The 16,009-nt window shown below is 49.0% G+C and overlaps 1 protein-coding gene across 1 annotated transcript in view; it reads left to right on the top strand.

Annotated features, from left to right (window-relative positions):
- Nucleotides 1-16,009, top strand: part of LOC147701502 (transient receptor potential cation channel subfamily M member 4-like) — a 363,218-nt gene that overhangs the window by 332,785 nt on the left and 14,424 nt on the right. The window contains exon 23 of the mRNA XM_086930188.1: nucleotides 39-111. Within this exon, the coding sequence (XP_086786314.1) occupies nucleotides 39-111 (73 nt within the window). The remainder of the gene's footprint in view (nucleotides 1-38; nucleotides 112-16,009) is intronic.

Here is a 16,009-nt window from a genome sequence, read left to right as displayed (position 1 = left end):
TCCGGTAATGACCAAGCAATGTTTTACTGTCTTTGCAGAGTGGACAATGCCTTGAGGCAGCTATCGGAGATCAAGGAGCATGACCGGCGACTTAGAACCCTGGAGCATCAGGTACAAGAACACTAGGTCCATTAAAGAGTTCTGAGGACGAAAGAGCTTCACCTGATGTGGTCTATTGTTAAATAACTAGGAGAGCAGAGGCCCACACCTCTGAGACCCCGGAGTCCTCTTTCTTCAATGGGAGATGAGATAACTTTCATCTAGAGTCACACAGTGACTGTGCCTTTAGTGGAGGCATGACACTCAGTATTATAATACGTTTGAGTAGGAGATGCAGTACCTTAAGCATAAGTTGTAGATAGAACTTTATAAAATAGTCAAGATCATATCATTTGTATGTATTTATGAAAATGATGGATATTATGTTTGCTAATGGGTATTTTTAAACTAAGACCATTCCATTAAAACAGAACACAGAGAAGCAAAAATAATCCATAATTGTCATTTGCTCCAAATAGTATAATGCAGGAAATTCCTGTAATGGATTTCATTTGAAACTACCATTTCTTTCACACATAAGATGATTTTTAAAATTCAATTTTTTGAGATTTTTTGCATGTAATTAAACATAACACTGCACATTTTCGGAACATGACATTGCAATGACATAAGGTAGCATTACAGGTCAAAATCAATAAACTCGCGTTATCGCTAATAAAAAAAAAGAACATCCACCTTTTCCCTCTTCCTCTGTTCTTTTACTACACTTAATCTATAACTTGACAGTATAGCCTATTATGTCGATAGCTTTGTAACACCTGCATTAGTAACATATACCATGTCAAGCATCACAACACCATTGTTTGGATTTCCGGCTGCAACCCATGACTATCACTATACATAGGGTGTCTCTGTATCTCTTTTTTTTTGGGTATCCCATTGATTATCTGTCCCCAGAAGCTTCCATTCCTCCAGCTCTCAACCAGTTTTCAAAGGGCTCCCAGATATCCTTTGGTCGAGATCTGCTTGGCATGAGCTCCCAATAAAGTGACAGTTGGTCTTTACAATAAGTTGCGTCTTTAACCTATTTTGTAAAAGAGGGGGGGGCGATTTTTTTCTTCCAATGTATCGCCACCTGTCTTTTTGCCAGGAGCAACAGGATTGCTGTGAGTTTTGTCGTTGCTTTGGGTGAATTAAATACATATCCCAATAAGGCTACTAGCGGAGAGCAGAGCAAAGGATGGCTCGTATTTGCGATATGTGGGTAACTACTGATTTGCAGTTCTGTGCTATTGGTCAGCACTCCCAGGCCAGATGGATAAAGGTGGCCTGTTGAGAGCCGTATCTCCAGCAATTTGTGTCTGGGTGAAGGCCCATGCGATGTAACTGTGTAGGTGTACGATATAATCGTGCAAATAGTTCAAATTCATTAACCGGAGTCGGCAATTCGGCGAAAGGTGTTCCAGTTATGTACAACAAAACAACCATGGTTTATCAGTTACGGTAATGCCCGCATCAGGTGATTTTTGTTAGTGTAAGAAATTCAGTTTTTGACTGAGAGGGTGAAAACTCTTCTCAAGCACCAACCATAATCCTTGTCAGGGTAAACCACAAAAATCACTAAATTAAACTGGACCCAAAAGTAGTCCGGCTTAACTTAAGCCACTGTGTTAAGTATTTATGAAGCAGGCAAACAGTAATAAAGCGAACTCGCAACACAAATGATATCCCACACCTTTTTAGGAAAATAGAGTGACAAGTAAGAAATAAAATAATAAAAAAAACAATCAGTAAAACTGTAGATATGAAATTTAAAAGGATTAAGTGAAAAGAGTAGCAAGAAGCAGAAAGTGCTTACTGAGGGTATCTGGTTGCACTAAAATCACAAGTTTAGACCAACTGCGATGGAGTGCAGACCAGAGACCGGGACCAGGTTAGGACAGCTGAAACAGTTGCCTTCTCAAAATTTAGCGCGCAGAGTTCCAAACGTTCAGATTTCACAGGAGGAGCTCTGCTAATGCCAGCCATGGGTCCATGACCTTGGGAGGCCACTTGTGGTGATCAAGAACTCAATCCAGCAGAGGCCAGCGGGCTCAAGCAGGTCCCGTTGCAGGTCGAGGCAGGGCCAATTGCTGCAGGTCAGTTGGCCAGTTGCAGGGGGCCTCTGGAACTTGTTGTGTCCCTGTAGCTCAGAACAGAAGGTCATCCAACTGACCCTTGGAGTCACTCAGGTTGGACTGGGATGCAGGAAGAAAGTGCAGTCTTTCTTCTCAGGGAGCAAGGAAGGTCTCATTCATCTAGGCAGTCCTCTGGGGCAGTGGTTCCCAAACTTTTTTGACCCGTGGCTCCCTTGACCTAATTGGCAGTTGGCCGTGGCTCCCCACAATTTTTTTACCCGCACACCGGGGTGCCGCGGCGCACCCTTTGGGAACCACTGGTCTACATGAAGAATCAAGCCTAGACGTGATGAAGGATTCAGAGAGTAGCCATCACTGTCATAAAACTTTATTTGCAATCACAAAGATCTTATAAAGTACATCTCAATGCATATATAGAGTAGTATAAAGCACTCGCACTAAAAGTAACCAGGCTAGAGAAAGGCTCAAGGAGCTCTGTGGTGTTACAAGACGTTTACGTGAGGTGGGCTCTGATCATGGGTATCCGCAGAAATGTTTTCGGGGGGAAGCACATTTTTAACTTCATCACCATCCCCCTTGCACCCTTCTCCCCTCTGCCTTGCACCCTTCTCCCCTCTGCCTTGGACCCTTCTCCCCTCTGCCGTGCACCCTTCTCCCCTCTGCCGTGCACCTTCTCCCCTCTGCCGTGCACCTTCTCCCCTCTGCCGTGCACCTTCTCCCCTCTGCCGTGCACCTTCTCCCCCTCTGCCTTACACCCTTCTCCCCCTCCACCTTGCACCCTTCTCCCCCTTCCCCTTGTACCCTACTTCACCTCAGCCTTGCACCCTTTTCTACCTTGCACCCTTCTCCCCTCTGCCTTGCACCCTTCTCCCCTCTGCCTTGCACCCTTCTCCCCTCTGCCTTTCACCCTTCTGCCCTCTGCCTTGCACCCTTCTCTGCCTTGCACCCTTCTCTGCCTTGCACCCTTCCCCCCTGTCTTGCACCCTTCTCCCCTCTGCCTTGCACCCTTCTCCCCTCTGCCTTGCACCCTTCTCCCCTCTGCCTTGCACCCTTCTCCCCTCTCCCTTGCACCCTTCTCCCCTCTCCCTTGCACCCTTCTCCCCTCTCCCTTGCACCCTTCTGCCCTCTGCCATGCACCCTTCTGCCCTCTGCCATGCACCCTTCTGCCATGCACCCTTCTGCCCTCTGCCATGCACCCTTCTGCCCTCTGCCTTGCACCCTTCTCTGCCTTGCACCCTTCTCTGCCTTGCACCCTTCTCCCCTGTCTTGCACCCTTCTCCCCCTCCTTGTTGCACCCTTCTCCCCTCTGCCTTGCACCCTTCTCCCCTCTGCCTTGAACCCTTCTCCCCTCTGCCTTGCACCCTTCTGCCCTCTGCCTTGCACCCTTCTGCCCTCTGCCTTGCACCCTTCTGCCCTCTGCCTTGCACCCTTCTGCCCTCTGCCTTGCACCCTTCTGCCCTCTGCCTTGCACCCTTCTCTGCCTTGCACCCTTCTCCCCTGTCTTCCACCCTTCTCCCCCTCCTCGTTGCACCCTTCTCCCCCTCCTTGTTGCACCCTTCTCCCCTCTGCCTTGCACCCTTCTCCCCTCTGCCTTGAACCCTTCTCCCCTCTGCCTTGCACCCTTCTGCCCTCTGCCTTGCACCCTTCTGCCCTCTGCCTTGCACCCTTCTGCCCTCTGCCTTGCACCCTTCTGCCCTCTGCCTTGCACCCTTCTCTGCCTTGCACCCTTCTCCCCTGTCTTCCACCCTTCTCCCCCTCCTCGTTGCACCCTTCTCCTCTCTGCCTTCCACCCTTCTCCTCTCTGCCTTCCACCCTTCTCCTCTCTGCCTTGAACCCTTCTCCCCTCTGCCTTGAACCCTTCTCCCCTCTGTCTTGCACCCTTCTCCCCTCTGTCTAGCACCCTCTCTCCCCTCTGCCTTGCACCCTTCTCCCCTCACACTATCCAACATGCAGCAGTCACGAGTGACGACCCCTCAACGAGGAGTGAGGCAAAGACAGAAGCTGGCAGAGTGCGGCTGCATCAGGGCATAAGGCGCCCACCCAATGCCCTCCAACAGGCCTCTCACCCTGCACACACCCAATGCTCTCCACCAGGCCCCTGAACCTGCACCCACCCAACGCTCTCCACCAGGCCCCCCACCCTGCACCCACCCACCCAATGCTCTCCACCAGGCCCCTGACCCCGCACCCACCCACCCAACACTTTCCACCAGACCCCTGACCCTGCACCCACCCTACGCTCTCCACCAGGCTCCTAACCCTGCACCCACCCACCCAACGCTCTCCACCAGGACCCTGACCCTGCACCCACCCACCCAACATTCTCCACCAGGTCCCTGACCCCGCACCCACCCACCCAACGCTCTCCACCAGGCCCCTCACCCTGCACCCGACCCGAAGAGCACCAGTCACATTACACAAGGATACATTCATGTATTCTGTTTTTGTAGGCGCTGGGAGATTGAGTGATTTGCCCAGAATGACACCGGATTCTGAGCTGACGTCGAGGGTCGAACCCGGATCCCCAGCTCCAAAATTGGCAGTTCGCAGTTTCACTACATTTTGAGGATAATTATATATTTTTTTCAGACCCACATCCTGCACAGCGGTGCGGCGCCCCTGGCTTCCTTTCATGGCGCACCATGGTACTGCGTCGCACACTTTGGGAACCACAGATGTATGACATAGATATTAAGAGTGTACTCCCTGGACAGGTCCTGAGCATGGGTAGAGGAGGGGAGAAGATGGAGCTTGAGGTCAGAGCTACCCACTTTGGAACTGAGGAATTAGGTTTGATTCTGGTTTTGGCTCAACATCCTGTGATCCTGGGCAAATCACTTAATTTACTCTTTCAATGCTATTTGCATCTAAATAACCGAAGGTGCTCATGACTCCACAAGGAGCATGACCCCCCTCCTGTGCTGCAACACCTTCCTTTCTGCCACTGACCTGCATCTCTTTCACAGCTCATCAGCAGCTGAAAGAGTTGATTGCCCCCCCCCCCCACCCACCCCGCCGGCTGCCGTGATGCTCTGCTTCAGAAAGGCAGAGACTAGGGGCAGAGCAACCTATTAATCACGGAGGCGAAAGTGACACATTCTTTAGTGTGACTTTCACACTTCCTTTCCCAGATCGTGCGCGGCGCCCCTGGCTCCTGATAACGGCGCACCAGGGCGCCGCGGCGCACAGTTTGGGAACCACAACTCTGGGGGAAAAACCAGGCCTCAAGATGCAGGTCAGTCCTCTGGGTAACAATGCAGTCCTTCTTCTGTAATGGCCACAGGTCCAGGAGTATACTGATGAGTGGCTCAGGAAGTCTACTGTATATACCTGGTGCCACCCTTTGAAGTGAGGGGAAATTTTTAGTCCATCTTATTCTAGAATGTTCCTTCCCTGCCCAGGTTCCAAGAGCTCTGGGGTGACAAAAGGCTGGGGTCAAGTTCCTTTGTAAGTGTGCTGGGTGTCACCCTTTGAAATGTATGTGGGACAGGGAACAGCTCCGCCCCTCTCATCCTAGCAGGATGGCCCTCTCCCAGCTACACCCAAGTCCTATTGTTCACTGTCTGAGCCCAATACACATTCTTGATAGGGGAGCAATTAACAAGCCCAAGCATCTGGAAACACCTATAAGGCCTCAGAAAGTTTAGTGCAAGAAATTGCCAATTTTATTAAATGTGAGCAACAAAATACTCAAGCGGATAATTGTTCACTCCCACTATTTGTATCTGTGATCAAGTATTTTAATTTAACTTGACCTTTTTCTTATTTTTGTTAATTTTTTTACAGTCATTTCATTATTGCATTATCCATGAACACTTTCCATATTCTTCTGACAGCAGTATCAAAACACTGTACCACAGCTTTCTTCAAAATCTTAAACAACATGTACTCATTCTACATTAAATCAAAACAGCAAAACATTACAGAAAATCAAAAACAATGACATTAACCCAGTAACCAGTGCATTGCGTTCTGGAGTATTCTTTTTTGCTTTAGATAGAGCAAACTCCTAGTAGTTGACCATTAAGAGGTTAATCTGAAACAAACTCAGCCACCTATTCCTTTTTAGAGCTGCCCAAGTTTGATCACTATTTAGACCAGACTCCCTAGTGCATAATCGTGTCGAAGCGTTTCAAAATTCCCTTTTTACTTCTTAAGAAACCAGGCTGTTTCTAGATCGCTACTGGATTTTCAAACTGGAAATAAAAACAATTACTTAAAAATGTGAGCATTGCTTTCCTCTATCTTTATAAATACCCACCTCTCCATTTACTTGTCCTCTTCTGTTCCGTTTGTTATTCAATTAGCCACTGTTAAAGAATATTTAAGTAGTAAGAAAGGCCAACTGGTGATGTATGCTTCAGTCCATTCAACGATTATGAGTGACACTTTCACATGGCCAAAATCAAGCAGTGAAGATGAGGGAAACATTCATATCAGAAATGACACCCATTTGAGCAACAAGAAACGCTAAGAAGATCTTAAAACTGCTGCAAAGCACCAGAAATGAAAGGGCACGTCCATGCCTGCTCTGCCGGGCCATGAGATACTGTAGGACACAGTGGAGTGAGGCAAGCGTTTTGCCGTAAAATAACAGCAAAGTGCAGCGATCAGGATCCACATGACGGCATGATTTCTACCGGTGCCGCGGGTCCAGATAGCTATCTATATTTATCAAGCGCTAAACTGGGAGAAACCAAGCGCTAAACTGGGAGAAACCAAGCGCTAAACTGGGAGAAACCTAGAGGGCAAGTGATTTGCTCACTCTGAGCCGGAGAGGGTGACTGGTACATTGAGCAACTTACAAATTCACAGTACAATATATTCACAAAACTAGCAACGAGTCAGATTGCACTGTAGCAGCTGCTACAAATAATCACCTTTATAATGGATGGTCTCTGCAACAGCAGGCACACAGAGCTGAGCAGCACAGTGACCTGGTATGTGACAGTACAGTGCACACTAGGGGTGTCATGTCAACGTGGTGGCAGGGCTTGGTTGGTTGGGTGGAGTGGAGGGAGCGGCAGTGCTGGGGGAACTACCAAGTCTTAACGCGCCCTCCTGCGCAGTGAGATAATCATGACCAGCCTGCCAGTGAGAGACTAGAGCAGCAATACATTTTAAGGCCGGGCTTACTCCCAGAACTCTGCTCAAGTCACTGCAGTGTGCAGACTCACTCTCAAGGAATGCTGCTCAGTCCATGTGGTCTTGGGGTCCGCATGGTCTGAGAGGCCCCACTCAGTCTGCCTGTGGCGGCAGGTGCACTAGAACACAAGAACAAAGTTGTGCCCGCCAATTGGCAAGTCAATTGGCCAATAATCTAATCCCTGACTCCTTGTTATGGTGGACACAACGACAGTGCTGTGCACGATATATCAAACCAAGACCACTATTCTGCTAAGATGGGGTCGCACAGGCCTGGAGTAGTAAGGACTTTTGGAGCCCCGGCCCATTGGCAGCACCCCTACAGATGCTGCAACCCTGCAACAGTTATTCACACCTGTAAGCAAGGCTCTACATACAGAGCCAGGCTCCGCTCTACAGAGTAATCCGGTTCTGTTCAGTGGTTTGAATGAAGAGAGATTTTTTATTTTTTTTATTTCATTATTGTTTTATCACATAAAGCGACAATCGTCCCTTGTAATAAATCAGATATTCTTTATCACATTTCAACATATACAGCATGACCATTGGCCTAATATACTAACCATTCCAAATTTTCTTATGTTCCTAACTGCAAAGATTTTAATTAAACAAATACCCCCACCCCTTCTTCCGCCCCTTCAACCGGCGTCTGTAATCAAGTGTTAGGTGTGTTTACACGTTAGTCTTCGTTTCTCAGGAGTCGACTTGGGTGACTTCAGTTTGTCCTTCCTATCCTATGGGGACCCCTGAATTCCGCTCCTCAACCCATGTTGGGTCTAGTTGAGATGACTGGGGTGTGGCTATCTGTTCCTGTATCATAGTTACCAAGGCCAATAATACATCTGGGAGTTTCTCATCACACCTGGTGTTCCTCCATATGCTCCTCATCTGCTGACGCCAATTCTTTAAGATCTTATTTGAATGAGAACAGATGAAAAGAGATGTCTTAGTAAGAACGTCATAGGGGTGCCCCTGCACCCTGACAACACAGTGATGCAACACCCGCCCGTCACTCGTACAGTGCTTTTCTACAATGACAGAGAAGGACAACTGAGAGCCGTGCTGAAGTACTTCCTGCTCAAGGAGAATACTGTCATAGTTAGAAAGACCCTAGCATCTGGTTTCCTGACGACACCGAAGTTCACCAAGGAAGGATTGGACTCGGTGGGCGTTTATAGATGTGTTTCAGCTTTCAGCTTTCTAAACTGTTTGCTTTCTTTGTTAGCAGGAGACCAAGCAAACTATTTATTACAGATGAGTGAAGTAATAATAATTAATGATGATGAGGGACGGACTGGCTGTAGCGAGCACCGGGCGTTTTCCCGGTGGGTCACCAGGGATGGTGCCAGTTTTGGGCCTCTGGGGAGCCGTTTTAGTTACCGTGGGTCGGCAATATTGGCCCCCTGTAACAAAACCGTCCGAAACTGGCCCTAGCAAACGGCTCGGCTGCAACACCCCCCACTTACCCACTCCTCCCTCCGCCCCCTCCCCCCACTAACGGGAGCCGGCAGAGCAGTTTGCAGGACCAGTGTCATTGCCCCGTCTGGCCCAGATGATGGTGTAGTACTTACGGATGGCCATTAGTAGCCCTAAGGAGTTAAAATGGACAAAAGCGTGCAGGACCCAGAAGGTATTGGATGGGTTTTAGAAGCGCATGATGAAGCAGGTTTGCTTTTGTGCAGGTGGCTAGTCCAGCATGGTAGACACCACGGCAAATAAATACTGTGCCTGGACTCAGAGATGGCTGCCTGTGCAGCCCCACCACGGCTCTGCCCCAGCCCGGCCTTCCTCCGACACTGACGCTCACATTGTGTCTCGGACACCACGCTGCTGCAGTTCGACTGCAGTCATTGTAACTACCTGCTTTAGTTCAACCAAGCGCAGCGTGCACAGGTAGTCATGGTGCTAAAAATGCATGATAATGCATTTTAATGCAATCATATGGACTGCCACATTCAAATGTGTTTAGTCAAATGCCTGATGCGTGGTACTTGGTCGGGCTGCGCTCTGAGAAACACTCAGACTATGACTTGTTGTAAGGGAGTCCTGGGAAATAGAAGAGTACTCCTTAGATACACTAGTTCCAGGGGAGAGGGAACAGACCCTTTGTTTTTATTAATTTTTGCTGTATCTCAATGGAGTGTCTTGTCAGTCCAGTTTCAGGTCAGTTGCGGCTGCTCCCGGGAAGCAGCAGTGAGGCGGGGAGGGGAAAAATAGGGGAGTAAGGGGACTTAAAAAAAAAAAAAAACACGTGCCGGCTCGCCTACTGGAAAGTTTCCGCCTCTCTTGCGCCCTCTTCCTGGCTTCTCTGCAAAGGAAGCTGGAAGCACTGGCTCCCAGCCTACCAATAGCCATTGGAAAGCAAGGGGTATATCCTGAGCTAAGAGCAAATATTCCAGTCCGTCAAAGAAAATTCCATATGCGGATTTGTCCTCATATCATCTTGATTTATTTTCCAACCTTCATCAAGAGAACACACACTAGCCGCCAACATGTGTTTCGTCTTGGTCAGGTAACCAAACGACTTCTTCAGGGCTATAGCTAGGCTCGGTAAATAGGCGAAAGCGGGTTGGGCCTTCTTAAAATCTCGACAGCCACGAAGACAATTATTGATATAAATATTCCAAATTCCTTATATAGCTCGAGTAATCATAAATATCCCGGTAGCCATAAGTGCCTAGTGTCAGCCGTAAAAAATTGTATGCATCCAATTACGGCGCTCAACGTAGTCAGCGTCCGAGTACAAAGTATCACCACTCACGAGAAGGAAGAGTACGGCGTAGTTCCCACCCCTCCTCCCCTGCTCTGAGAGCAGAGCAGATCTGCCATGTCCGCCGAGACGCTGCAGCAAGAAAAATACAATGATAATAACAAATAGTTTCTTACCTGTCGGTGTAGTTTTGCAGCTTGAAGATCTTTCTGGATTCACTATGCTGTGCATTATTCCGCGGTCTAATGGTTGGGTCCGGAATCGTAGTCTTTTCTTTTTTCTTTTTTTTTTTTGTAGCCCAGGTGGGCGTCGACGTCTCACCTTTTGGTGTACTTCCTGTGACGTCGGCACGCTTCCTGCGGAAGCTCCCACCTTTGGGCGCCATCTTCAGATTCTTTTTTCCTGTTTTTGTGTTTTTGTGTTCTGTTTGTGAATCCTTTGGCAATGTTTTCTAGTTTTCCCTCCAAGTAAATGATTTTCCCGCTTTGTCTTTTAAGGTGTCTGTTTGTATATTGTCTTTTTTATTTCCACCTCATTCTCCTGCCTCTTCTTTCTGGCAGAGGTGGGTGGGTTCGCTAGTCAATCCACAAAGATCTTCACGCTGCAAAACTACACCGACAGGTAAGAAACTATTCGTTTTGCAGCGTGAATCTTTCTGGATTCACTATGCTGTGCATAAACTTTGTAGCGGTTTGTTATGTTTGTGGCGGCTGGGTGGAAGATGAGCTTTGGTTGTTGAATATATGTTGAAGCACCTTCTGTCCTACTTGTGCTTCCTTGTTCATTTGTATATCCACACAATAGTGCTTAGTGAACGTGTCCACTGAAACCCATGTTGCCGCCAGGCATATGTCTTGAATGGGTGTGTTAGCCAGGAAGGCTATTGTTGCTCCCTTCTTCCTGGCAGAGTGGGCTCGTGCCCCCTCTGCTAGTTCTTGACCTGCCTGTTTGTCGCAGAATTGTATAGTTTGTGCGATCCATCGTGCTATGGTTCCCTTTGTTACTGGTCTACACAGGAAACTCCTTGCGAAGGACACAAAGAACTGCTTTGTTTTCCTGTGCTCCTTAGTTCTTTCCATGTAATGCATTACTGCTCTTCTAGCGTCCAGAGAGTGCAGTGCCCTCTCTGCGCTTGTGGATGGTTTCTGAAAGAAGCTTGGTATTTGTACTGTATGGTTCATGTGGAACCTAGACACCACCTTTGGCATAAAGTGTGGGTCAGTTCTCATTACCTCCCTCATCCCATACCACAATCATTGTGTATTTGAATGTAGGGTTCTTGCAGTGTTAGCGCTTGCAGCTCGCTTACCCTGGGCAGCAAGGTGATTGCCACCAGAAAGGCTGCCCTCATTGTTAGCATTTGTAGGGAGGCCTAATGGCTGGGTTCAAAGGGCGCTTTCATAAGCTCTGTTTGGACTAAATTAATGTTCCATGCCGGTGGCGGCATCCTCTTAGGTGGTGCGATCCTTTTTGCCCCGTCCAGGAATCTCTTTACTACTTGTGATGTAAAGAAGCTCTTTCCTGTCTCTCCTACTATCGCTGCTAGGTGTACTCTTAGCAAGGATGAACTTAGTTTTGCTTTCAGCAGGTGCGTGAGGTATCTTTGCACCGTTGATTCCCTTGTCATCTTCTTGTGTAGTTTCTTCTTGCTGCACCATTGTGTGAACCTCTTCCATTTTGCCACATAGCACTCTGGGTCTCCTTGCCTCTCGTAGCACCCGCAGGGTGTTCTCAGGTAACCTTAGGTGTGCAAACTCTGTCTTCAGGAGCCATGCCGCTAGGCTAAGGCTCTCTGGCTCTGGGTGTAGTACTTATCCGTTTTGCATGGAGAGTAAGTCTTTTCTTTTCCCGAACTTGTGGGGTGGTCCCAGCGCCATTTCCTTATTTGTGAGTACCAGGTCTGCTGTGTCATGTTGCTGGTTCTGCACTTGTTGAGAACCCAGTGTATCAGTGGTATCGGGGAGGAAAAGCGTAGGCAAATGTTTTGGACCAGCTTATCCATAGGGCATTCTCCTGGGACTGTTCCCCTGGATGCCAAGTATCGGCTTGTTTCATTCTGGTGTGTTGCAAATAGGTCCATCGTCGGTGTTCCCCACCTCCTGAATAGCCTTTGCGTTTCCTGTGCATTGAGCTCCCACTCGTGGGATGCTGAAGTCTGTCTGCTGAGCCAGTCTGCTTCCACATTGTCCTTCCCTGGTAGGTGTATGGCTAGCAGGTCTATTTTGAGTGGGATGGTCATCTCCATATTTCCTGCGCTAGGTTGGATACTGCGACTGATTGTGTTCCTCCCTGTTTGTTGATGTAGAACATCGTTGTTGTGTTGTCTGTTTGTATCAACACTCTCTGGTTGTATAGTTGTTTTTGGAATGCCTTCAGGGCATGCCTTCAGGGCAAGGAACACGGTCTTCAGTTCCAGGTAGTTGTGTCTGAACGCATCTGCTAGAGTCCACAGACCCCTCACTTTGAGTTTGTTCATGTGTGCTCCCCATCCCATCTGGGATGCATCTGTAGTGATGGTCACCATTTGGGTTGGTGGTGTTAAAGGCTTCCCTTTTGTTATGTTCTCCCTGTTCCACCACGTAATCTCCTCCTGCACTGCGTGCGTTACAACCACTAGATCTTCCCAACTTCCTGTAGCTTGTGACCATTGTTGTTGCAGCCATTCCTGGAATGGTCTCATGTGGAGCCGTATATTGGGGACCAGGTGTATGCAGGACGCCATCATCCCCTTGATCTTGCTCGCTGTCCTCACTGTCAGAGCTCGCCCCTTCTGGTAGTGGCATGTCTCCTTCAGCAGGGCCAGTGTTCTCTTGTTGCTGGGGAACACCTTGCGCTGTATGGTGTTGATCTGTGCACCCAGAAATATCTTCACTTGCTCTGGTTCCATCGAGGATTTCCCCCATCGTATGGAGAATCCCAGGTCCGTCTGTGTTTCTGTGACCCGCTGTGCGTGTTCCTTGAACGTCCTGTGTGAACTTGCTTTAATTAGCCAGTCGTCGAGGTAAGGGTATACATGAATCCCTTCCCTGCGCAGGTATGCTGCCACGGCTGTGAGACATTTGGTGCGGACTTTAGTCCGAAGGCTAGAGCTGTGAACTGGTAGTGTTCTTTGTTGATGGTAAATCTTAGTAGATATTTGTGCTGCCTGTTCATGGGAACGTGCAGGTAGGCATCTTTGAGGTCTATGGTGGACATGAAGTCTCTGTCCCTTATCTGAGGAATGACCTCTTGTAGGGATGTCATTTTGAACTTTTGTGTCTTCATGTATTTGTTTAGGAACCTTAGATCCAGGATGGGTCTTAGCGTTTCTTCCACTTTTGGTACTAGGAAATAGTTTGAGTACACTCCCTTGTTCCTTTCTCTGAATGGAACTGGCTCGATGGCCTCCTTTCGGAGGAGTTCTTGTGATTCCTCTAGGAGTAGCGCTAGTTCTTTTCCTGAATGCGCCTTCCTTTTTGGTTTTCTGTTTGGTGGTTTCTTTTCCAGTTCTATGCAGTATACAAACTGTATGATGTTGAGTATCCATTTGTCTGTAGTTATCTTCTTCCACTCCTGGAAGAACTGTCTTAGCCTGCCTCCTACTGGTGTTACATGTTCGATGTTTTGTTCGTGTAACCCCCTCTTGTTGACCTTGTTGTGCTCTACCCTCGAAGGGGTTGTGTGGGTGGGCACGCTTTGCGTGGCGAAGTCACTTTGAGGTGGGTTGTTGGCCCCCTCTTCTTGTTTGCCCTCGTCCATTCACCCTCCCGCGAAAGGACAGGCCCTGAGGCTGGTACTGCCAGGTTTGCTTTTGCTGTCCCTGCTGCGATTGATTGTCGCTTTGGTGTGCCTGCTGGAATGTCTGGTGTGACTTTCCAGGCTGGTTTCCTCCCCTTCCGTTTGGTCTCCGTGTCGGGGTACCTCTTCTCATCCCTCTGAATTGTAAGGCCCCCATGGACCTTGCAGTTTCATTTTCTGTCTTGAGCTGGGCGAGTTTCTCATCCACCGGTGCCCCGAACAGTGTGTCTCCATTGAAAGGAGTGTTTGAATGTTGTTCTGTACTTCCGGCTTGAAGCCTGAGATCCTGAGCCAGGCGTGCCTTCTTTCTGTGATTCCTATCATCATAAGTCTGCTGGATGTGTTGGCCCCATCCAAGGCAGTTTTCAGGCAAGCATTTGATATATTTTTCTCTTCCTCCACCAGGTGTGATGCCCTTTGCTGGTATTCATCGGGGAGGTGCTCGAGCAGTTGTCCCATCATGTCCCAATGCTGGTACTGGTGTCTGTTTTGGAGTTCGCCTTGGAGTTCGCCATGCGCCAGTGTACCGCTGCATTTCTCTCTATTTTTCTCCCAGTTAGGTCCATCCTCCTACTTTCTCTGTCTGGTGGTGGGCCTGATGTTGTTGGGACGTTTGCCCTCTTCCTGGCTGTTGCTGCAATAATGGAGTCCGCCGTGACGGATCCCTGGATGTAGGGAGGATCCTGAGAGGAGTGTTTGTATTTTTTATCCGTCCTAGGTGTGACAGACCTGCAGGTTGCTGGGTCTTTGAACGCCTCCCTCCCTTGGTCCATGAGACTCAGGAGCATGGGGAGGATCTGACTCTTTGTTTGAGTGGGGAGCAGGGTCTCTAAGAGGAAACATGCCTTGGGTTTTTCCTCCTCCAGTTTGACTCCATAAGCCGCTGCCGCGTTCTTGATGACCATGTTATAGGCCCCAATGTCATCTGGTGGTGAAGGCCTCGAAGGATAAGTCTCCACGTGCTCTTCCGGGTTTTCGGAGTCGAGGTCCTGCCATTCCAGGTCCTGTGCCATCGAGGATGCCGAGCCGAAACTCGTTCGCTGGTCATCGTCGCCTTCTTCCTCATAGTATAGGCCCTCTTCCTCTAGGTGTTCCTGGGGCTCCGGAGTTTTCGGCGGCCCTTCGGTGTCAAACTCCTCTTCCTCTTCTATATCGACGTCGGCAGTTTCGACGGAATCGTGAACCTTTTCATTTTCTCGTCGAACTCTCTCTTTCTTTGCAGGATGTTCTCCATTTCGGCCTCAAGCCTTGTCTTTTTCCTCTCCATCCCGGCGGCATGCTCGGCGTCTAACGTTTCCGACGATCTCTTTGACTTAGTCGTGGATGTCGAAGCGACCTTCGGGTCCTTCTCCTTCGAAGTCGAGCGGTCATTTTTGGGGACATTTCTTTCGATGACCTTGGCTTTTCGCCGGTCTTCGCCGCCTGGGAGTCCTTTTCGAAGGATCTGCTGGGCTGTTTGTCCTTGGATGCAGCTGCAGCCATCGAGATTTTCGGCACCAGTGCTCCCTTCGAGGACTTAGACTCTGTTTTTTGAGAGTCTGACTCGGGCTTTCGAGAGTCTGTCGGGGGCTAGGGGTGGACGTCTCTCCTACCTCTTTAGATGCCCTCTTATCGGTCCTTCGGCGATGCTGTCCTCTTCGTCATTGGAGAGGCCCAGGTCCCGAAGCGATGGACGTTGGCCTTTGCCTTGCATGCTGTAGTTGGCTCTCCTCTGTCTCTCTCTAACCCCGAGTGTCTTCGGGGTGAAAGCGTAGCAGGTGATGCAATCCTTGCTCTCGTGGTCGACCGGCAAGCAGAGGTTGCAGACCGGGTGCTGGTCCTTCTGCGTGTATTTGTGGTGGCTGTTACGGAATAGTTTAAAAGGTTTTTGTCCATTCCTACACTCAGGGGGGCCCCTGTGTGCGCATTCTCCGTTGGACATCGAAGATCTCGAAGTTCTCCTCCTTCTTAGTCGTCCCGGCTTGGTGATCTTGTTCCTCTGTATCTTCTCCAATCTTTTCTGTGTAAAATTCGTCTTTTTCCTCTTCTTTCCTCCAAAAACTCTGGAGTCTCTCTGTGAGGATCCAGACCCAACGGCGGAAAAAAGAATCTGAAGATGGCGCCCAAAGGTGGGAGCTTCCACAGGAAGCATGCCGACGTCACAGGAAGTACATGAAAGGTGGGACGTCGACGCCCACCTGGGCTACAAAAAAAAAAAAAGAAAGAAAGAAAAGACTACGATTCCCGACCGAACCACTAG

This window comes from Lissotriton vulgaris, chromosome 7 (genome assembly GCF_964263255.1).
Source record: "Lissotriton vulgaris chromosome 7, aLisVul1.2, whole genome shotgun sequence".
NCBI classification, from domain to species: Eukaryota; Metazoa; Chordata; class Amphibia; order Caudata; family Salamandridae; genus Lissotriton; species Lissotriton vulgaris.
This window is presented reverse-complemented; position numbering and strand designations above follow the sequence as displayed.